At 36.3% G+C, this 24,793-nt stretch overlaps 1 protein-coding gene across 4 annotated transcripts in view; it reads right to left on the bottom strand.

The window, feature by feature from the left end:
- PTPN4 (protein tyrosine phosphatase non-receptor type 4) overlaps nt 1–24,793 on the bottom strand; it is a 109,994-nt gene that overhangs the window by 62,210 nt on the left and 22,991 nt on the right. For 3 of the 4 annotated variants that reach the window (XM_062004540.1, XM_062004538.1, XM_062004541.1), the window contains 2 exons: nt 5,504–5,658; nt 398–505 (listed from right to left, as the gene is read on the bottom strand). In XM_062004540.1, the coding sequence (XP_061860524.1) occupies nt 398–505; nt 5,504–5,641 (246 nt within the window). In that variant the 5' untranslated portion in view covers nt 5,642–5,658. Of the gene's footprint in view, nt 1–397; nt 506–5,503; nt 5,659–24,793 lie in introns of those variants that run through there. The other variant, XM_062004539.1, reaches the window with a different exon arrangement.

The following is a 24,793-nucleotide window of genomic DNA, read 5'->3' on the forward strand; positions in this document are numbered from 1 at the left end:
CTGTTAAGGCAATGAGTGGACTATATGAAGCATTATTTTTTCCAAAAAAGTGTCTGGGCTGTAAACAAAAACAACATTCAGGACAAGCTGAAATCCCTTCAGTTACTATTTCCTACCTCAACTGACAGTAACCATACGGTCTAGTAAACAGATACACAATAAAACATTTTAAGGTATTATTTTGTAAGGATAGATCTCAACATTCTACTCCAGACATGTAACTATTAACATTTATTATAACTACGAGGTGATATTGACCCACTTAAATAATACAGTTGAGGAAGATGGCGCAATATTGCAAAGGCTTTTATTTGCTTCTCTTTACAGTGACACAGAGCACAGTGATAAATATTATATGATTTATAAAATAGTATTTATGAAACGAGAGTCAACTTACAGGGTTATCAGTAGATTCATCAGCCAACTGTAAACCAAAGTAATCTCTCTCTGTCAAATCGAGATGCTTGAAGACTACATCCAATAGAACTTGTCCCTGATCATGTTTCTGCAGAGAACACATATATATTTTTAATGAACAAATAATTACTTGGACATATAGACTTCAGTCAAGCAGGGTACAACATTCTTTCAGATGTGCTCTACCAGCCTAAATTTTAACTATCACAAAGTGCATCCCAGGAACACTATTTTAAATGAGCTTTGTCTGTCTTTCTGAAACATGTAAGGAATTATTACTTTTGTCATTTTTTGACAATAAGAGTTTCTCACTTCTCAGCTAGTTCCAAGTTTATTCCTGAAAGCCATTCACTAGCCAAATTTGATACTGAAGTACTGAATTTAAAAGTACAGGTCCATATAAGTTATTTGTTATCAGAAAACATATTCCTGAATCCAAATTAACCAGTGCATTGAAAATGTTTCCAAAGTTAAATAGCAGAGACAGCCGAAGCAGCCAAATATCTGTCATTTATATGCATTCTCTCAAAGACACTGCATCACTCTAAATGAACTAATTCAAATGAACTGAATAACAGTAATATTGCTTTTCAGAGCCAAGTGAACAAACTTGATTTCTACCGCAGGGACAATGATATAAAAAGAATCTGTAGCTGTTGGTACTCAGCAATTTTTTGCCTAACCTGAAAATACCACCAAAGCAGCAATTGAAACGCTGAGTGTGCCATTATGACAGGACTGGATAAATGCATCTGGTGAGATCTGAAGAGACTTTCCCAGAGAAGTGTTATAGCTACTTGAAGTACAAAAGATGAGAAAAAAATCCTACAAGAACAACTGTCAAATAAGAAAAAAAAAAAAAAAACAATGAAAGAAATGATTGAAACATTTTCCACCCAGATTTTCTATTTCTCTGGCACCACGTTAAGCTTCTGATAATCTAGGTGTCAAGTATTATTGATGCTACAGTGGATTTTATAAATCTTGCCTCATTTACTCTAGGCAGTAAGATATTTTTTAAGTTTTAAAACAAAAATCCTCCTTTTCTTCACTTCTCAGAGATTATCAGTAGTTTACTTCCATTGTCTTAAAATATGTATGTAACTAAAGAGACCACAAGAAGGCTGTGGGAATGTCATTGATATCCATGTACCAGAAAAGTTCTACAAATCACATTCAGACATTTGTTAACATCTCTCAAAACTCTTTGCTTTGTTCAGCTAAAAACTAGTTACACTAAACTTAAATAAGCTATCAAAACCATTTATTGGTGGCTAAAAATTACTAAGCTTCTTGGAGTTTATTTCATAATAATAACTACTCCTCTCTGATAATTTTTAACGAACCCTGCTTGAAAGGATCCCAGTACAACAACCATAACCATAGCTCTCTATTAAAACTGTTTTACATAAGGCATATATTTCAGGTCTCATGTAAGTTTGGCTAAGTTAAAGTGATCTAAGAATTGATGTAATTACTTTGAATTTTTTTTTTCAATCATACAGAAAAAAAGTCTTGATGTGTAATGAACTGAACAGCCAGTAGGAGCACTATTGTTAAAAAGTTCACTACTGAAAAATTTACTTTTCAATAACTAAAAACAAGCAAAGAAAACACACAGATGTTAACACAATAAATATACAATAATATAAAGGCATCATGGAATTTCTATATACAGTCCACAATAGTCACTTTATTTATTCAATTAGGAGTTTCTGATATGTTTTGAAATAAAGCAGTAATCAGTATCATTTTTTCAGCCAACGAAACTAATTTTAAAATTACATAGCAACATTAATTGCTTCTTGGCATTTCTCCTCATGGAGATTTAAAACCAGAACTCAAACTAAGATCTTCTGACCATAACTAAAGAAAACAGTAGACATCTGGAATCCAAGTTTAGTCTTACATTTGTCACAGGTGACACGTTACTTTTTCAAATAAGGTGCAGATATCAGTTCTGTATCTTTTTTCCCCAATATCAACCTGAGAATTTCATACTATTTCTTAAGTATCTGAATAGATGTTTCCCAACAAAAAAAAGCTGAGACCTTTACAATTAGTTTGAACTTAGTAATGCAGAATGAAATTTCAGGACCACAGGTAAGGTATTTCTCCTGCAACAAAGTAGTCAATTTGGCAAGAGAAAACTAGTTTCAACATGAAGCATTTGTTTTGATCACAATGTTTTACTTTCAGTGCAAAATAAAGATAACCATCTAGTAAAACCAGACCACAGTTTAACCTATCTCTGATATTTATATAATGATGTTGCAGCTTGCCAGAGCAGGTGAAGGTCACAATCCTCCTTCTTGTGAAAGGTTCAAAATATTTGTCATGTTATCATAAATACAGAATAGCTGCTAGAAGTTATAAGTAGTATGATAACAAGTTTCTACTTTTCCTTTTTAATACATAAAAGCAAAATCAATACATGTGGATTAGCATAAAAAGAAACTTGCTTTATTCCAAAAGATAAAGTTGAAGTTTAACTTTTAAACTCAAAACACAGAATAAAGGAAACATATATGAAAAATGGGACCTAACAAAACTGCAGTAGTTGAGATATAAAACATATCACTTTTTCTAAATATTATAATGTTAGATGTACTTCTTACTGAAGACAAAACATCTACCAAATTTTGGCCTTTTAGAACAAATTTGACAACACTAGACATCAATATATTAATTGCACTTTATGAAGTATCTGTCATCTACTGGCTAATATCTAGTACAACTAGGTATATACACATTAATTTTTAATAGTGAAATGATTGTTAGCTGTTTACAAACACATGTATGTGAAAATTTAGCAAATTACCTGCAATTACACAGCATTACTACCATCATCTCACCAATTTATATTACTGACAGACACTCTGGTTTTGCTGTCAGCATATAGAACTGGCTGCATCCAGGGCAAACATAGGAGACATTGCTGCTGTGACAGTCCAAACAAACTTGGACTCCAAATGGAAACATTTGTCCTTGACCAGTAACCCAGAAGTCTTCCTCACAGAAAAACTCATGCCATCTACTTTGACTTAGCTGTCCCTAAAGTTTAGTGTAATCTCTAGAGAACACAATTAAGTCAGCCTGCATGAAAAAGATGCCATTTGAGGTATTTAAACACTAATTAAAACAATTAAAGCAATTTGATCTTAAAGAAGCAGGTTTGCAGTAATGCAAGTCATCCTGAGCATGTCATTAACTCAAGTCAGCCTCACTTCCAGCTACACATTCTATGAAGTGTTCTTTTTCAGAACTAAGAGTTCTCCATTTGATAAGCAAAGCATTTTCTGGAAAGAATTTCTACTCTTCAAACAGGCACACAGGTTAGTTTAATTGATTCTTCTGCCTGCAACCAAAATAACCTTTGTGTGTCTACAATCCACAAGGATTATTTGACTTGATTTGTTATGCTCTATACAATGTAAGGCTTAGCATAAAAAGCATCTATTTTGCAGATCAATGGAAAAGGCTGGTTGAAATGTGAACTTAGAATGTGTCACATAAGTTACCAAGAGACATTACCTATTATCAGTACTTTGCTGTTGGAAAATAAATAGCATTTCAGTACATTTTTCTACATACAGCACTGCATACTCCAGATAATTAAGCTTTACAATCATTAGCATTCGGAATACCTATAGTAGCCACCAGGAGAAAAAAACCTTGCTAATTTATTTGATGTTATCTTTGTTCTTCCTATTTTGAAAACAATTTCATAAATATTTGTTGCCAAGTATTGTGTCAACCACAATAAATGTAAAACATGGCTATAAACCCTGAAAACCTGTAAACCATACAGGTTAGCATGCTAAGATTTGCTAAGACTGAATATTTCATTACTACCTATTTAAGAAAAAAACAAACGTAACTGATTGAGGCTAAGACCAGAGATCAAAATGTTAAGTACCAAGGAACTCTTTATTCCCTAAACATTACTCCCTAAACTCAGTTTGAACAGACAAACCTGCAGGCTGATCTGCATAAGCAGTAAGGCATGATCCATGCAATTAGAATATTTAGTACACTAGGGAGGTGACAAGAACATATTACATAATTTTTCTTGGAAGTGACAGAACAGTCATTTGATGACTTTTAACTGGTAATTCTGTTCTAGATAGGCACTAACATTCTCCAACAACATACAGTTTTGAACACCTAGATCAAAAAGAGGCATAACCTCCCATAACTACTATATAACAATTACTACTTATTTTAGACAACTCTTATAAACAAACAACTGCAAGATAGATATTTTAATGGAAAAGTCATGCACTTGAAAGCAAAGAACAAAACATTTGCAGCTTCTCATGCACTTCCAATGCTTTGTCTCTAACTACACTCTGCATGTGATGCTATTTGGCAGGCAGTACAAATTGGGAATTTGTTAGCATGGATGAGAACATAGGATATACAGAAGAGCAGTGGAATACTGGTGACAAAAATGGAAAAGGGATATAGGAGAAATTATCGAAGAAAGGAAACTAAGCTTTATGTTAATAAATTAAAGCCTTTGGTCATCCCTCACTGGCTCCATCATCCAAAATTTCCACTCTTACCTACTCAGAAGCCCAAAAGGCTAAGTAGCTCCCAAATGAACTACAAAAATGCCTTAAGAGAACATATTAAAACCTTCTGTATTGATTGAAATATGTAAAACAAAATAATCAACAAGTCTACATCTAAATCTTAAGCCACTTGACACCCGATCCTTGTAAGTTTATTCATGCTCAAAATACAAAAGCAGAGCATAACTAGTTTGCTTCTCACTCAACTCAGTGGCAAAACTGCCCTCTATTTCCATGACACAACTTTAGTTCATGAAGAGAATTACTAGAAATAAATTAGGCTTTGTATACTCAGTTTTGAAATGAAGATGTGTTAGTACTCTATAGGATGCCAGAATGACTAAGTTCACAGTGACTTAGTATGTACGTGTACAAGCACGCCTGCCTGAATATAACTTTCCCTTTTATTCTGTACTTCATGCTATTTTAGAAGTCAAACTCCGGCCATAAAAGTCCAGCAAAGAAAAACAAGCTCAGTGATATTGATTCACAAAAACCAAATAACTTACATTAACTCTGAAAGCTTGTACAGTGTTATCCAGGAGAAGAATGTTGCAGACCACCTCCGTATGCTGCCTGTCTCGTGCCAGCTCAGACGCTCGTACATTGTAGGTTCTGCCAGCAGGCAATCGGAAACGTGCGGTCATTACTGTCCACACAGGGTCTAAGGCAAAACACAAATACAATTTTAAAAGTTCAAAAACATGAAAATGAAAAAATGTCACACTTGAAAGAAAGGTCAACAGACAGTAAGGTCATTGCTAAAAAATTCTATTACAGTCAAAAGAAAAATGAGTACTAAACTCATGGTTTCCAATAATGGAACTATGTCTTACAAATTACCACTCAATCTTATTCCAAAGTATTCCATCTTTTACTTTTTGCCCATTGTCCACTCTCCTCCATATTTTAATGTTGTTTTGGGGATTTGGTTTGAGGTTAAGATTCAGAAAAGCATTTTCACTGTAATTGCTGGCTACTAGGCTCACAGTACTAGATGCAATTTAGTAATTAATTTCTATGCAAAACTAAAAAAGATGCTTACACAAAAACATTAACATTGCTCCCTTCCCCCCTTCTTTTTTTTTTAATTACAACACAAACAAACAGATTTGTCAAACTACTGAATCTTCAGATCAATTTGATCAGATCTCTGCATTCTACTTTGGAATTCTTATTTTCCAAATAAAGAACCATGACCAACACAAGTATGCACCTTGTACTAAGTGCTGATATATCAAATGCAAAAATTCAGACATGCCTTTCACTTTCCAAAACTAAGATTGTAATGATTATCATGCACCTTCAGTTCAACAAAGTACTATGTGTACACCCGATGCTATTAGCCCTTTCCAACAATATTAGCTACTTTAAGTACCTCACAGGATCGGGGCTTGTGATTCATTTAATTATACACTCTGCAAACTATTTCTACATCCTTTGACAAGGGCGTAAACAAACAGAAAGTTTCATAACTTAAATAGAGAATATATTGAGATAGAACATTTAAAGATATTTTCAAGTAGTAAAAGAAAACATATATTCTCAAACTCAAGCACAAAACATGTTTGTCCCCTTTTTTGGGGTTGGGAATGAGTGTGTACTGTGATAAAACAAGAATTTAGTAGAGAGCAGCAAACACCCCTGTAGTGATTAGAGAGCCTGCCTGAAGCATAAGAGATATCTGTATATCCAATATGGACAAATGAATGAGCAATAAGTAAAAGCTCAATCCTCTCCTAAATAGTTGATGGCTTAGATACTTAGGCCTTTGTGGGAAAGTGCAAGACCAAAATCCAAGCAGCCTGTATCAGGCAGGGAACCCTGCAGTTTAAACTTCTCACTGCCTGTTGCCAATCTCCTGAGCAACTATCCTAAAAATCTCTGAGGTATTCTGCTTTTTTAGATCACCTCTTCAGCTTTTTCAGCATGACCACACATCTCCGACAAATTTCATTTCAATGATTGCCCACCTTTCTAAGATTATTCAGTTTTGACTTTACCAGTATTTTCAGATTTAAAAATACTTGTTTTCCTACCAGAGAGCTTTTTTTTTTTCTGGCTACTCAGTCACTGGCTTCAGAACTGCAATTCTGTATTCACGTAAAATTACAGCAAGTTTATTTTTGTTTTGTTAAACCAACATGACAAACTGAGAAAGGATAAAGATAACAGATAAACCCACCAGCTGCAAGCTAAACTATTTTCTCTTAATGATAAAGCAATAAAAAAATTTTAAAAACTTTAAAGTAAAGCCTAACAAGACAGCATACATCTCAGCTCAAGAAGAGGTTGCTTCTGCTATGCATTCTACAAAGTCTCAAAAATATAAGGCAGAAGAAAACCATTAAGAAAGAACAGGAACTGAACCTCCACATCAGTTCTGAGTCAACAACGTAACATTTCACAAATGATACTTTGTCATGTAGACACAATCTAAGTCAATTGCCTTACTGGCCTTAATGACATAAAGACCAGCATCTTTATCAGTGCAGCTACATAACCAGTAACTACAGCCCAGATTTTTAAAGTAGTAGCTGCTTGTGAGCTGAAACAAAAAGTTTTAGAAAAGCATGCAATCTGATTAAAAACAGTTTATCCACATCACAGAAACAACCCTTTGATAGGCTATTTTACCAGGTTTTGAATAAGTAACAAATCAACCAAGACACAACAAGGGTTATCTTCCCACAAATATAAACACCAGTGCACCAAGTAGGAGTGTTTAGCCTCCAAATAAGTATTGCAGTCCTCAGAAAACCATTTGGCAGTGAGCTAGGAATAACTCAATAATCCACAATTTTGAAGCAGGGGAAAAGAAAAAAGATATATTTTTTTTTTTTTTTTACAGCCCAAAAAACCATCACACTTTCAGGGAAGAAAAAGGTAAATCTCACTTTCATCTCTGGTTCTCTCCTTTATTTTTGTCTTATTTGCTAATCAAAACCAAGAGTATTTCTTCCTGCCTTATCACTGACTAGAACTAGATAGAAAACTTCCAGGTTCCAAACAGATCAACAAATTCAAAAGGGTGAACATGGAGAAAACTCACTCTCAGTGATCCTTAAAATCCTTTGCTACCAAACAACTATTCACTACATCCTTCCATACACCCAGCCTGCAGATCCAGCAAGGTTCTTGCTGTAACACAGATCTTTACTCCAGCCAAACAAACCCATTCAATAGTCACAGACCACAGTGATTCATGTCTTACTCAATGTACATAAGTGAAACAGCCAAATTCAAGTTAAGAAGGTCCTATGTAATGAGTTCACTAAGGAAACAAGATCAGCTACATTTGGTCAGTTCACCTATCTTGCAGATGTGAAAAACAACGTCTTCTCACTCTCCTTAAAAAAGGAAGAAGAAAACAGGACACACAAAAACAGTTCTCACATACAGTTCTATAGCCTAGAGTTTAGCATCTTCCCAGTGTGAAGCTCATATTCACACCATTCATGAATGACTGATGTCCGGCATGGTGTCTTCAAGGGATTAGGAAATCAAATTTTGATCTTCAGGTTAGGCAATGAATATTCCTTGTCCCACATACAATACAGAGTAGCCTGAACCATCTAGCAGAGAAGTTTCTTCCACAAAACTAAAAGCCTTTTGCAACTACAAAATACAGTTCTACAACTAAGTGTAGTAACTGAAATGCTGAAATAATTAAACAAAATGGAAATAAAACAGGCATGGAAGTAATAGAGAGGAAGGCAACAAAAGCCAGACTATTTTCTGCAAACCACATTCGAAGTTTCTCTTTCCCCATGTGTCAGTAAAGAAACTATAGAAGTTTGTAGGGATTATGTTAAAACATCTTCACCGTCACACATTCAAAAATACTTTCTAACATCTGCCAAGGCTATAACATGCAACTGCTTTGTAGCCAATCATGTTTGCAAAACCCATACTGAAACCTCTACTGGCACATGTACATACAAAAAAGATGCAGATGTTACACACACGTAGACCTTGCATTACTCGTCGTACTGTGACACATTTGTTTTACAATATAATTGGCCCTGAACTGTACCCACATCATCTTTACTACTCCATTCTTCCAGAAATTGACACACCAAGAACACAGAAAATATTAATTCTCCTGACCAGGTATTGCCATTTGTGCTATACATTTTAAAAGCATTCCAGTGAAATAGTGAGATGGCTAGCTATTGATTATGAGGTTTTAAACCATAACTATCTGATTTCCCAGCAAATAATGATATATAAAATAAGACTAATTAAAAAGTCATCTACACTGGTTGCAAATTTCTGTAACTAAACTATGTTAAAGTTAGTATGGAATGAAGAAATTACTGACTTCAAGCTCCAAAGATAACTCTGCAGCCCCAAAAGAAACAGGAATAAAAACAAAAGGTAAGATGCAACTGAAAAATGTTTGACAATAACTGGTTTAAACAACAGGTTAACGAGCAACGTAGTACTTGTGTGAATAACCATGTCATGAACAGTACCATGGCCACTTACGCTGAAGTCTTTCTATATATGCAAGTGGTTTATTTAAACTGGATTTAAATCGGATTAATCTTCGCATCTGTCCATAATTTTTCAGCATCTTCTGCTAACCACCTAATATTCAGATACTCAAATTAACAACTAAGAGCACGTGCCGCTACAGCAACTGGAGAATGACAGAACTTGTGCAATGAAACTCCACTTTCAGGTCTGAGGAGCAAGTAAGCTGTACCTTTCCTGTCTGAGCTCAGGTTTCAAGCAATGAAGCAATTCTAGGGAGTGTTCCCTATCAAAGGGCAGAACATTCCTGCAGTACTGGCTTGGTAGGGCATTAAACAGCAGACAAAAAGCTTCACAAGTGAATTTTCAGCATCCTCTATTTTTTTTTAATGTAAACATAATATACTAAAATGACAATTTGCTTGGGCTTACAATAAACTAATCAATTTTAAGCAACTTAATAAATAAGCAGTTGGTTAAGAATGCAATTAACTAATTTATCTAGGAGTGCAACTGATTTGCTGACTCGAAGAACTCTTCTAAAGAAAGTTCGCACTACGTACTGTACAGAAAGGAAGCTACTGTAGCACAGCACAGTATGCATGAGTGCCTTCAAGAACATGAGAAATGCAGCAGCCAAGAAGTTAACGGATTGCTACATTTTCATTTGTTTGGAAGCTAGTATTTTTGCAATCCAGAAGGCATGTATTTCTACTGTAGTCCACCTCACTTGGGTCCAACACAGTACATAAATTTACTGTAAGAGGTAGAAAAGTAGACCAAATTCACAGAAACCCCTCATCCTAATCCAGACAATCTAATTAGGAGGGAAAAAAAACCCCACTACCAAGTTAATTTTAAAACTGAAACATAGTAATACCACAAATGTACTGCATTTCAAACAAATACTAAATTGTATCTAGAATCCACTGTTATATACATTTCCTGAAAGTATGTCATTGAAACTACATGAAACATTTTAACCAAAACCAGTTTGAAAATGTTGAATGTTAATTAATTGTTCACTATTTTTAAGGAAAGTCAATCTCAGTCCAGCAAACTGAAGTTCTAATTTATTGTCTTGCAGAAATTCTGCTGTAGCACAAAGATACAGGACATTCCTTATAAAGTCAGAGAAGAAATACATTTTCATGTACGTGAATCGACCCATGCCCTACAATTCTGAACTCATTCCAACAATTCATACTTCATTCATTTCTTCCTGCTTTCTGCTGACCAAACAATGGAAAGTATCCACAACTCTTTAAAGTTGATATGTAAACTTTGGGTCGTTACACTTTGTAGTCACCAAGTACAAAGGTTCAAGTTGGACTCCTGGCCAGGAAACAGCATCATGAATGACTCTGGGCTCTATCAAAATCTTCTCTTTCTTTTGTACATTTATTATTTGTCTGTAACATACAAATTAATCAAATACATATACACTCCTGTAAAGCTATCACATGGCTACTTACCAAACTCTTCCTAAAAATTCCACTGGAAAAGAGGGATATTGTATGTTTCCTGTCAACAAACTGGGACAGAGTGACTGCATAGTGTAACTACAAGCACGACTCCTTCAGCGCTACTACATTCCAAAAGAATTGTCATGAGACCACTGGACATGAGGAGACAATGGCATTGGAAGTTAACAAGGAAGAGTTTCCAAAACTTCAGCAACTTCCCTTCACTGGTGGGTAGCCAGATCATGCTCTTGTTAGCCCAGGTATCTGCATGGGGCTGGCACCTCTGGGACTCCCAAGATCACCCCACTCTTCAGTCAGACCTTCCCACATGCTTCTATTACAGTCTGACCCTGAGCAGCCTCCACACTTCACAGGCAAAATTGGTATCTGAAACTTAGATAATCTTGAGCTATTTTTATATATTTCTTCAAGACTCTTATTATCTGTGAGCACTCTGAACTGCTTGGTTAAATTCCTCATACATGGAAGCAGTACAGAACACAAAAGAAATCCCTATCTGCGAGTACTTTGCTCTTGAGAGCAATAAAGAGCTATGCACTCACACATCCTCAAAAATGTCTGTAATCTCACCTGTGTTTCAATGAATGAGCTACCTTATACATCTTCCTTTTCAACCTTCTCTATCCTCAACCACATAAACAGCTAGATCTAGCACACAAAGCATTAATCCTTAAAGCACATCTGAGGGTTTCTGGACATTTTGGGCCTGAAGTTCAACCATTGAGAGAAAAGAAGTTGAATTTAGCCCCTCTCCTACACTATCAGCTTCTATATATGAGCCAGTAATGAATGAACAAAATGAACAGAGAATTTAATGGGACTGGCTCAATACCTGAATTAGTTATTATTCTCAGTTTACAAATTATTTGAGGACTTCTTTTTAAATTAATACCTCCTTGGATAGTGGGTTTTTATCTACTTATTTGGATAGAGGTTTCAAAGTTGAACAACTGCTGTGTGGCATCAAGCAAGATTTTCACTGTTATAATCACTCCTTTACTAATGGGAGACAAAGGTGAAATAATCTACCCTATCACTCCCAAAATTCCATTATTTTCAACAGTAAAACAATAATTAATGAGTGTTCAGTCATTCTACACAGGATAGTGGTCAATTTCTTACAGAAAAATGAAGTAAGTATACCAGAACACAGCAAATTATTTTGGTAGTACTGTAGCAGCCTACTAATTGATCTGAAAAATAAACCAACAATTTGAAAATTCTCTCTTGCTCCTCCCTTCCCTCAAGAACAAGAGCACAGATAACAGAAAAGCCTATTATAAATGACACCACTATCTAATTAAGTGCTAATACTCATTATGCTCAAAAAAAAGAAAAAAGCTGCCTCTCAAATTCAGCTGCTTCCTTTCTCTGCTTTGGGTCTGAATTAGGACAATGCAGGAAGTCTGTTATCCATTTTTCTTCACTCCTGTATGTAATGTTTCAAGAAACACAAAACCAACAAGATAAACTACATTAGTTTGAGATTACAATACATGCAACACAGTTTAGAAGTAATACTAACTAAAAAATTAGTTCTTAGAAACCCTGCCACCACCACCATCAATTATTTTGAACCCAAAAGCTTTATGTCCTCCCTTTTTATGCCCAGTCATTTTTCAAATGAAGAACGCAACTCTTCCATCTTCACTATCCAGGACTCTATATTAAAGACACCCCTAGAAGGTATTAAATTTTGTTGTACATTAAAATAGAAAAAAGACAAATGGATTTTCAACTTCCAAACAGCTCAATAAGGTTCATTTTAAACCTACTGTCAAGTTGCAAATTTATTCTTAGTGAATATCTGTCTACACCACATTACAGTTGTCAGCCTCACAAATGCACTGGATTTTCTTAGTACATAGAATCGTGGAATGGTAGAGGTTGAAAGGGACCTTTAGAGATCATCTAGTCCAACCCCCCTGCCAAAGCAGGTTCCCCTCAATCAGGGGGCACAGCAACATGTGGGTTGTGAAGGATCTTGAAGACCTCCAGAGAATGAGCCTCCACACTCTCCCTGGGCAGCCAAGGCCAGGGCTCTCTCACCCTTACAGTGAAACAGTTTTTCTTATGTTTAAATGGAACTTTTTGTATTCCAGCTTCACTTTCATAGTAAATCTGATCTGGGTTTTTTTCAGCTTTTGATCAGTTTTCTAGATGGGCAACTGAGCTTCAGAGACACTGAAGAAATATGCCCAATACACTGCAGCTAAGAGAGATCTAGAATTAGTCAGACTTTTTTTCTTAAACTCTGTCCTCTTTCAGTAGGTTCAACCCAATTACATTTTCACTGCAATAGTCTTACAGGTGAAACTGTGAACAAATGCAAAGACAACAGAAAACCTCCTTCCAGCTAGCTTCCACCAGCTCAAGGCTAAGTACTCCCTGACCTAATGATAACAGTACTTCAGAAGAGACAGGACATTTGCATTACTTCCAAATTATGCAACAAATTGTCCAAAGTCCACATACTTTTAGGAAAAGGTTTCATATGAAGTATGTATGGTCATCCACAGTAAATACAAACCCACCTGTCCTGCATGTGACACAACGAAGCCACAATCAGACTTCAAACATCATATGAACTGGTGCAGACAGAGAGACTGTTTCTGAGTCAGAGACCTTTCATGTGCAGCTGATAGTTGGGGTAAGGGGAGTTTTACGAAAGAAGATGTGTAAAGAAATTCACATGAGGTTTCAGAGATTATTTTGAGTGTAGGTATAGAAAGTTTCTATGTGACAGCAATATACCCATATGCAGTTTAATAAACTCCAAAAAAGCAATACGCTACAGTTGATCTTCAGGAGTCATCTGCATCACAGTGCAACCACTTTACAGAATGGTCTTGGAAAGGCATACCGTGGTGCAAAGAAACAAGAGATAAGCTAGCTAAAAATGTCTTTAAGTAAAGACACTGATACAGTTTAAGGCCTGTAATACAAAACCAGAAGTTGATGACTACCACGGGCTATAGCAGAATTGCGAGCAAGCAAAGACTGATGGAGAGCCATTGGGTGTACGGCTGTGGCCCCTGCACCTCTACAAACACTTAAGCCAGTGCAACTGACAGCAACGAAACACCTGCACCTGAGTTAGCAGCAGCCATTGCTCCTGGAATAAGCAGCATAGGATGGAAAATGGCAAAGCTAACAGGAAAAAGAATCCAATTACTAAAATAAACAAATGAACAAACAAATAAATAAAATGCAGTGAGCCTCTGGAAAGGGAGATAGCTGAACCGCTCAAAAAAGGATAAAGCTACCAGGAAAGAAACTAGGAAGAGAAATATTGTTTAACAAAAATAAATCCCAAAAGAGTGAATTTAACTATGTTTCTGTATTTAAAAAATACTATAAATTAAACAAATACTTAAATGGATCGGTAAGACATAAAATCACCTTGTTTCCTAGCATACCTCTGTCAGCTCATGAGATTTGGAGGCATTTATCCTATGTAAAGATTACTAGGAATGGTTTTCCAAGTGAATTCCACTTCCAATATTTTAAACTCAATTATATCCATAACCTACTCTTTTTTTGCCAATAGTTTTAAAAATGGTAATTCATGATCCTCACACAGATGATTACTACATCTACTGCTTCTCATTCCTTGAGCTGGATCTCTTATTCTTGGTTTCATGACTCAACACTATAAGAAGATGCAATAAATGGAGACTATAACGAAACATTACTAAAATATCTTCTTGATAGAAATGTCTCAAAATAAAATTGCAGTTATTTTTAAAATGTGTTCTTAGACTAGGCTAAATAGATTTAAATCGATTTTTCACTAAAAGGAAAATCTAGTTCCCAGAGAACTAAATATTTATTCATCAAAAGAAAAAAAGGTTGAAATCAGTGCAAGTTCAGACAAACTAAAACCAGAAGCAGCAGGTGACAACAACTTAATATTTTTTATCTTGCTTAAGAAAGGTGGAGGGAGGAAGAACAAATTAGCAAACCCAAAAAATACTCATCTTCTTCCTATAGTTTATTTTTTTCAAAACTATCATGAGATAACTCCATTTAATCCCCTTTTGCTATATCACCCCCAAAAAAGATTTACTTACCTGTTAAGAAAGGTTTACAGTCCTCTAGAGGCCTAGTAGAAACCAAAAACTCTTTGGGGTTAAAAGGAGACTGGTAATCTTTGAGCCTTTAATGACAGTGTACAACTGCCTATAGCTAGAATAACCTAGAACAGTCCTTTCAGGACACTAATTATTAACAGCTCTGAACTTGAGCAACAGCCTGACTATATGCACTGAATTGTGGAAATGTAGCAAGTGAGATATTTGACTTCGATTTCAGCTCTTCCATCTCCAAATAGGAAGGGGTTTTAATACAGTGTAAAAAGCCAAAAGAAGAAAGAAATTACATGCGAATAACAACTGCTGGTCTTCAACAGTTGTACACAACTAGGGAGATAAAACAGTATTGAAATACCAAGTTACACGTTCTAACTTTGTTTGACTAAGTGAATACAAGCCTCACATCCTGTACACAGCTGTACAAGCCTCAACCACAACTATCTGAAGACAACATCAACAGAAAACATATCAACAGGGAAAATCCATGGGCTAGCTAATAGCACTCACAGATCAATACTGCTGCATGCAGCAGGATCTTCAAGTCCTGAGCAGCTAGTTGAATTGGCAGCTTTAGTTCCAGCCATGGCATCTGTGTTGTGAAGCCTTTGAAGCTGAAAGCAGTCTGAACTGAAAACAAACTGGCAAAATTCAGAAAAAGCTTTTATTCTAGTCATAGCCAACTCCAAGATGAAATTTGGCTGGCACTAGAACTGAAGTATTAGAGGGAAGAAAGTTGTCTGTGTATATTCCATTTAGAGTTGTTAAACCTAAGCCAAATTATCTTCAATAGGCTTAAACAGAGCAGATGCTTAATCTAAGGCCGAATATAACTAATTGGACACTTTCCACCAAAATTAGTTTATCAGAAATGCCATTCCACGAAATATAGATTTTCACATGGAAAATTTCAGTTTTACCAAAAGCCAGCGATTTTCCGCTGGAAACACTAAAATAATGCCTGTCTGGCTACCTGCCTGGAAAACGACTGTCAACTCTGCTTCCTCCTCCAACAGAAAACAAACCAAGGGAAGTGATCTAGCAGTGCTGCCCAGAGAAGTGACTTCACTCCATCCGTGCGCCCCTGGCTCTCAGCTGCCCTGTCTCACACTCCTTTCCTGAGCACCCAGATACTCAGCTTCTCCCCAGCTTTTCAGTCCTGGGGAATGAGAGCAGGTCACCTTTAAGTATGTCTGGGTACTAGAACAAAAAGCTCTTTGCACCTGGTGAGAGCAGCTTTGTTGACAAACCTGCCCTATTAATAACATCCCAAATTTTAAATTCTCCTTTTCTTTTTTTCTTTATTATTTTAAGATATCTCACATTTTTATAACTTTAGAACAGCCCAGGTAAATACTTTCCAGAACTACCTCTGCCTCTTCTCAACGACTTTCTTTCTAGGAAGAAACTTCCATTTTCAAGCCAGTTCAAGAGGACTTAAGTTCAAAATTATTTGAGTGAATCTGGTAACAAAAATGTCACTCACATTCAAATGATTAAGTAGTTAAATCTGATAATCATTCACTTAGATTGAAATAAAAAACATAAATAAGAGTTCTAAGCTCCCAGATTCATAAACTGTACAAACCTACTTTGTAAAAGGATCACTTTCAAAGATGTTGACCATAAAACGACAGGATAATTTATCTATACTTCTTACAAACTGCAACTCAAAGCCAAACTAAAAGTTCTCCAAAACTGTAGTACACTGATCTCAACAGTTGCACCCTGTCAGGGGTTATGATGCAAAAGTTAAGGTCAGACTATATGTTCCATGCACTTATCTTCATATATTCTGAGTTTTGTAAATTAAGCTACAATAAGATTTGTACATTAAAAAAATAGGAAAAAAATACTTTAATGTTTATTTCCAAATGTTATCTTAGTTAACTTTTCATTTTGAGATGTATTTTCTTCTTTTGAAACTGAACTGACAAACCTACAAAAGCATCTGTAAAAAGAAAAGTATTAGAAGGAAACAATGCCAGAAAAAAGACAAGATCCAAACTTACATTAAAAAGCATTCAATTCTTCCCAGTGTTCATCAAAGTAAACTTTTGAAAAAGCTTTAAAGTTGGGAGGGTGGTGTTTCTGAATATGACTGTTTTCTTTCTTCCTTATAGCTTTGTTCTTTATAGAATTACACAGTAGGTTCCCATGAAATTAACAGAAATAGCAGATGTTATTAATGGTGTGAAAAACGTCATACTGTCAAGGCCAACTATTAATATACCACAACAAACACAAAAAAATCTCTACATTCCTGAATCCAAAAAGTAAAGGCATCAAGTGACAGGTATACAAGTGAACAAGCACAAAACCTAGAAACACGGATTTTTTCATGCACTGCAGCACCAAAATAATGTCCAAGCAAAATGAAAATACACTATTCATCTCAGCCCACCCAATTAAATCTCAGACCTTTAGTTAGAAGTTAAGATTCCTTTTACTAGTGTAATAGTGAATTATTTTCCAGGTACAGAGTATCCATTTTCTATGACAAAAACATTTTGTGCCATTGCATCTAATAAAACACCTCACTGAGAAAAATTATCTGGCCATTTTTTGTGGAGATGTGAACTTCCAAAATCAGCTACCATTCTGAATCAGCAAGAAACTTTCGATAATATTGGTTTCATACTGAATTTATGTTTAGTAGGAAAACAACTTCTCTAAAACAGTCATGTTCAGAAGCATTTTCCTCTAAAGCATTCATGTTCAGGAAGACAACAGAGGCTTTAATGCTTCTTTATTAGTTCAGCATGAAGTTTCACATCCACTGAAAAAAGCAGCACATAACCATGTCACAAGCCAGTTAATCAATTAAAAATGAAGCAATAAAAGAAACATCTCAACTCTAGTCAGAATAAAATGTTTCCAGGAGGGCAAACGAACACACATGCGCTAAGTCATTGTGTGCTGAAGTTGAAGAGCAACAGGGTATTAAAAGGAGAAAGTACCACAACACTATAAAAGGCTATTTATAAGCTTAATGTCACCGTACTATTTATCACGCTGCTACTTACAGTTTCTGTCACCTATTTACCATGTTTAACCATGAGTAAAATCCTGAATACAGTTTAATCACCTGCATAATACAGGGTCTTCAGTTTCATTTATTTCTGTGCTGCTCCTGTGAACTTTCATCTGAACAAACAGAATTTCTGATAGGAAGCTAGCACATTACCTCTTGACAAAAACCAACATGGGAAGAGCCCATTGCACCTGACAATACTTTGACAGTAATCAAACCTTCTTCTTTGTCCAAGAACCAGAGGTCTGGAAGTACCCCTTTAAAATATTTTCTCTGTCACTAAAGCTGTAAGACGGTTCAAATTCCCACCTCAAGCCTCTTCACTGAGCTTCAGACTGCAAGCACATGGTTTCCATGCCTTAGCTGAGAGACTGAAGGGTGAGGTCAGTTTTGGGGTTTCTTTCCTATCAGAACTATCAATGCCAACTTGACTGCAGCCACAGCCCAGTACAGGTATCCACATGTCATCACAGCAAATCACCTCAAACTTGTGGTACGAAAGAACAGACCAATTTTATTTAAAATGTTTTTAAACAAAGCCTAATTCTAAGAAAACCATGCCGACAGAGGTGGTCATATAACTAGCCTCTAGTAAATGAAACAAATCCACTTTTCCAGTACATTGTCTAAAACTGACTTCTACTTATTCCCAATAAAGTAATCTACCTGTAAAAGTCGCTCTCAAAAGAAGAGTTAATCAAGTGATTAATATAGTTTTATATGCCACAGTGAAGGTCACACTACTTGTGCAAAAAATATCACTGTCAAAAATGAATATATGTTACTGTTCAACTGGATATGGGAGAGGCTGTGATGTCCTGGCCTTTAACAATCTTTTCCCATTGTTTTAAAAATAAGGATATAGCATTCTTTTCCCTTTGAAGCCAAATTACTGAAGTAGTAGATTAATTTAAGAGCTTTCTATGCAAACTAATTCACCTTCCAAGATACAGCAGTTTTACAAAATGCTCAGCAAAAAAACCATTTGGATAGTCTCTTCCACTGTATTGCAGTTAACAAGATACTATTGTAACTGAACAAAATCAGTTATAATCCCCATGCTGTCACAATACAGAAGCTGTCCAGGCTGCTCCATCTTTCCTGCAGTCAGTTCACTTCTCTGTGCAGTGCCGTGGTCCTGAGTCTCACTTCTGCTGAGCCAAAGACTAAGCAAGGCAGCAGGTCTGAACAACAGATTTTAACCAGTTGCCTCAGTCTTCTTAGTTTTCCTTTGATTCTAGTGAAAAAGTATGTTAAGTAATAATGAATGCTTATGCTGAATGTCTATCTGTTTGAAATTCCTACCAAGCATTTGAAGCATGTGGTAGTCTACGAAAACCTGTCAGCAGAGACCTAACGCAAGGCTTAGCGAGCATGTTTTCGGCAAAGTTGGCTCGCTACAAATGCCAGAAAGGGTTTTCATGGTCAAAATAAAAATGCAATGCAAATCATTGAGAAAAAACAAACTTATCCACAATACCATGATTTCCAAAACCATGTAAGGAATACACGTTTTAGGTAGCTGATCTGCAACAACGGCCTAAGCAACAGTCATGGTATAACACTCTGCTAACATATTCATTATTTTTACACAAAGAGTGACATTCTGTCTCCAGAGCTACCAAACAAGTGTCTCAATAAGACAAGTCAATGTATTTTTATGATAGTAGACCTTTAATATTTGAAAGTTCTGTACAAGTTGTTACACAGACAGCTTACATTTACCCAAAACCCCTATCAAAGACAGGGTAGTAACTCCATGTAGTCAAATCTAAGCACAGAAATGATGCTGCAGTTCTTAAATCTAGGAATTAACTACTCATGAGGTGTAATTGTGGTCCATGCCAAACATAGTAGAGGACTTGTGGGCATATTTCTGTCCAGCATCTCAGTGGTCAAGGATCTGTATGAACTAAGTGACCCATATTTCCAGCATGCGCTGATGGCATGAATCTCTGAAAAACTAACTCTGAAATTCCTCCAAGCCTGTGGAGCCAGAAAGACTCAAGTCTTCTGACAGAAATGATAAATTCAAGTGTCCTTAACAAGAAAAAGATCTGCAGAATGCACAAAGCCTTCCAGCTTCTTGTCCTTTTGATAAAGGTGAGAATCAAATTTTTTGCTGTTTTCTGTAAACGTAGCAGGAGTTAAGTTGCCAGCAAGTGAAAATCCTTATTTCCTTAAATATCTTGCCCTTTGAGGGCATCACTGAACACTTTTTTCCACTCAACTGCCAAGAGATAGGTTCATTTCCCTTTTCTAAAACGGAACAGAAGCTACTGTGGAAAAAAAAGCCTCTCAAAATACAGAGCATAAATGAGTATTTGTGCAGTGTCTCCTTCTGAATAATGCCACATGAAAGGGCTGCTGATGGTAAAAAGAAGGAACCTGGTGTGAGTCATCCTCAAAATTATGGGCAGTCCTTTGGAAGAAAAAAAATAAATCATTTAGTAAGGTCTGATTAGTCTCCGCTAGTGCTAGCTTGGAAAAACAATAAATTCTACCTGTAATGTCAATTCAGTAAATGAATGAGACAATCCAGTTTAGTTTCTCAAAAACTCTAAAGGACAGTTCAAAAATTTCCCACTACAATTCTTGCTTACATTGAGAGTTTATGAGGTCACAATAAAAAAGCTACAGCTCTTACTGTCTATGCTGATCCCTTTGACTTGCAGATACATTAAACCAAGTTACAATAATTAATACTTAAGTTACTTTTATGAATACCATTACAGACATCAAATTCCTATCAAGTAATATAAACAACATTTTCTCAATATATTTTCTCATTTTATAAACGTATATATGGTCTCTCTTAGGAGAGCTATTCTTCCATGAATATCTGAGATCAAATGCAAAGTTCTTTTGAGTTACTAAGTACATGTTATCATCCCTGAAAGAAATAACAGATAACAGTGGACTATGAAGATAGCACGCTTAAGTTTATGTTTTCAGACATTTAAATGTGACTACTAACAGCCCTTTAAGTGTCATTAGGCTTCATTAGGTGATTTAAATAATATACTAATTAAGTAATCTTAAAATAGCCTGCCTCTGTTGTATTCCCTGGAAAGACAGGTACAAACATGGGTCAGATTCACAGATTGATGCAGTAGCCATACTATAACTACAAAGATAATTATTTACTAGAGAAACCATTAGTTCCATACCATTCCCCTCCTCCAGGTATTCCAGACCTCCTCCACTTTAAAGGCTCTAACAGTCCCCCTTCCACCTGTTCAACTCCCTTCACCGCTCAAATATTTCTTTACATTATGCCTATTTCTCTAATCAGCTTTCAGCTTCTCTCTGGCCTACTCCATCACTGTTTTTGCTACTCCTTGCCCTACTCCTTTGAGGTGGGTACAGTAGATGGAACAGTAACAGAAATTACCCAAAAAAACACATAAAGTCAAACATGTACCACCTGGAAGCAAGAAGAAAAACTGCAGCCAAGGGACAAGAATCATGCCCAAGACTGCTCCTAAGCTTAAAAGAGTGATGTCAGATATATCTGTAGTTGGAGTAACACCACAGGTATAAAGTGCCCTATGTAGTCTGCTGAGATACATTCTACAGGACTATGAATGGAAGGGATGGATGACAACGTAACAGCCTTCCTAGCACTACCAAAAATGATTAAAAGGCTTTTAAATGTCAGAGTTTTTATCATGAGGTATAGAAAGATTCCTATACCAGCAGTAAAAGCCATGAGGGACGTGCATAGTCAAGTGTCTTGCTCCTAACAGTCTCCCAAATGCATCAAATTTTTAGTTAATCCCACGTTTCAGAACTTTTTTGAAAGAACTTGCCTCATTTTTCCACTGTCCTCACCAACAGAATTAATTCTACACCCATAATGCTTAGAGACAAGCTCCTTGAAAACAAGACTTAAAGGAGCAGAGAAAACCCTGCAGGAAAATGGGTTAAGTACAAGTTTATTCTCAACATGCACAAACATGTTGACAGTGACATGATAGAACTTTCCAGTAGCTAAGTTTTCCAATATATAAAAAGAGAAGAAAACTTACAGCCTCTATCAAACACGAAGAAACTCTCAGAAGATAAAAGACAAATACTGTACAAAGTGCATTGAGAAGGAACAGTCTAACAATATACAAATAAATCTATGAAGATGGCATTAAAAGGTGACAAGCTTTCTGAGTCAGCACACCTTCAGTGCTCCTCTCAGGCATAATATTTAAGAACTCTTTTCATTCATATGCCTCTGCAGTCAGGTCCAATTGCTTTCCTACATCCTCTTCTTTAGGCACTCTTTTATAATTAAACTCAGCTTCCCTAAATTATTTTCTGCCTTCTGCATGACATGACAGAAAGTGAAACTTCTACCTCAGAGAGAGAATACTTTTTTTTTCCCTTGGAGGCAAAGGCACGATATAATGAAAAAAATATGCTATTATGTGACTTTTTTATAATAAGGTAGCATCAATAATATTGCCTTGGACTGTTTATTCCAACACTTTATCTAGAATTCATACTCTTAAAAAAAGAGAACAGGCTAAACTGAAAAGCTATTTAGCTAATAGCTAAACTATATTATCTTAGAAGCACAGTTTATTTATACTGCCTATGAAAAATATTATTCCTCCCAACTGCTGTAACGACAGGTTCTCAGGGTTTAGATAAGAAAATTTCATGAGACTCGTTTAATACTCCTATAGAGGATAAAATCAAATAGTCTTCCGTTGTTGTTGATTTCAGCTAATTTTTCCATGCTGTATTAACACTAACATTACTGGAAGATTATTCAAAAAATTGTGTTGATTTATTCTAAAGGCATTTTACAACAGGCACATGCTCCAATATTACTTAAGCACTTCTGAAGACAGCAACTATCACATCCTAGAACTAAAAAGCTAAAGAGGAGGGACGTATGGCAGGACATGGAATGCCCACATTAACAAAGAAACCAAGTAACCTAGTTTTTTTGTTTTCCAAGTATCTGTTCATATGCCCTTTACCCTGCGAGCAGCTCTGCGGCACATCCCATTTCTCCTAGAACCAGCTGCAGGAGGCACAGGTGAAAGCAACAGGAATATTTGGTCTGTGGAGTATGGTCTCTCTGCATGATGGTACCATGCCCAGCTGAACACACAAAGCTCTTCCTCACGCTCCCACAGATGTTCAGAAGAAGTATTTTCCCAAAAAGAAGACTCTAGTATCACAGAAACAACAGTCATATTCACTGATTGGAGGCAATTACTTTCTTTACAGCAAGATATTCTCATCTGAAGATCAAAGATCATGTTCAGTTCTTCTGGGGTACAGTGTCTTTCACTACAAAGGACTTTAAATAAGGACTTTAGGAAATCCAGTAGTTTACCACCACATTTCTGGAAATAAGTTAGCAAATAAGCTTCATCTCAACAACGATGTAGGAGATCGCCCAGAATAGTAAGGCTCATGAAGATTCAGAGTACCAAGCCAAAACCAAACCACCAGCCACGTAGTTCAGTTTTCCTTACTGATATAACTAGTGGATCTGCGACAGAAATGAACAAGCTTGCCATATTATGAAGAGGCAAAAAACTTCACCCAATGAAATGGAGAGAAACCTTTTCCTATTACAGAATAATAAACCAGGGAACAGATATAGCAACTGCATTCTTTAGTAACATACAAAAGAGATCCGAGTATGTTAAATCTGCATTATTATTACGAGAAGCACTCTAGCGAACAAAGTCCAGATTACCCCTTCTGAATTCCAACCATCATACTGGCATTAGCAAAATTGAATTCAGAACACGTACCAGTGAATTCAGCAAACGTCTGTCACTGTGGGTTGGCAAATACAGACTAGTTACCTAGATACAACCATGCAGTTGTTGAAATGGGCTGCCAATATCAGAGTTCCACAGTCTCAGAACTGGCAGCAAATGGAGTTCGGCTGGTAACAACCTGGCCTACTACGACATTGTCAATACCTTCTGTGGAAAGACAACAATAGCACACTGTTTATTCCCTAGATCTCAGGAAGGAGACCCTGGTGACTCATGACTGGAAAGGTTTCAATGGCCCCATGAAGTCGCAAAGAGAGTAGAAACAGAGATTGATAGTAAAGGTCTGTGGTGTGTCCTGTCCTCTGAAGTCAATGCTAGCAGGTCCAAAACTGGAGTCTGGGAAACCAGAGAACAAGAGAAATGTGATTCTATCTGGATCACTTGAGTACCAAACTGAGGCTGCTGAGAATGTTACCTACCACTCATGAAACAGTGCATAGCCAGTGCCACAGATCATACCACTTCAGTTAGTCAACAATGAGGTGGCTCAAAAGGCAAGCCAAAGAACATCTCAGTGTTCTTCAGTTCTGACTAGTCAGAGGACAGAAATCAAACCAAGCTTGTCCTTTCTAGATTGGGGGGCTAGTGTCAAGATGCTCTGGTAATTTCTCAGAAATGAGCGTGATGTTATGTGCATCAGAAAGAGGCCACAGTAAAGAGTTTACTACCATTACCTTATGCTTTAGAAAAGTGTCTCCAATTCTCCAAGAACCACCACAGCATAATTATTTATCAGACAGTCACTGAAAAATCTCAAGAAAGAGAACTCGGCAGCCAAGAGTATGAGGAATCCATGATGTCCATCCGAGAATGTATTGTTCTCAAACTCTGAAAGCTGGAGCCCAGAGAAAAGAAATCCCTGTTATTTAACACAAAACCAGCAAGAAGCTTGTGTCTGCTGCTGACA

Source organism: Colius striatus, chromosome 11 (assembly GCF_028858725.1).
Source record: "Colius striatus isolate bColStr4 chromosome 11, bColStr4.1.hap1, whole genome shotgun sequence".
NCBI classification, from domain to species: Eukaryota; Metazoa; Chordata; class Aves; order Coliiformes; family Coliidae; genus Colius; species Colius striatus.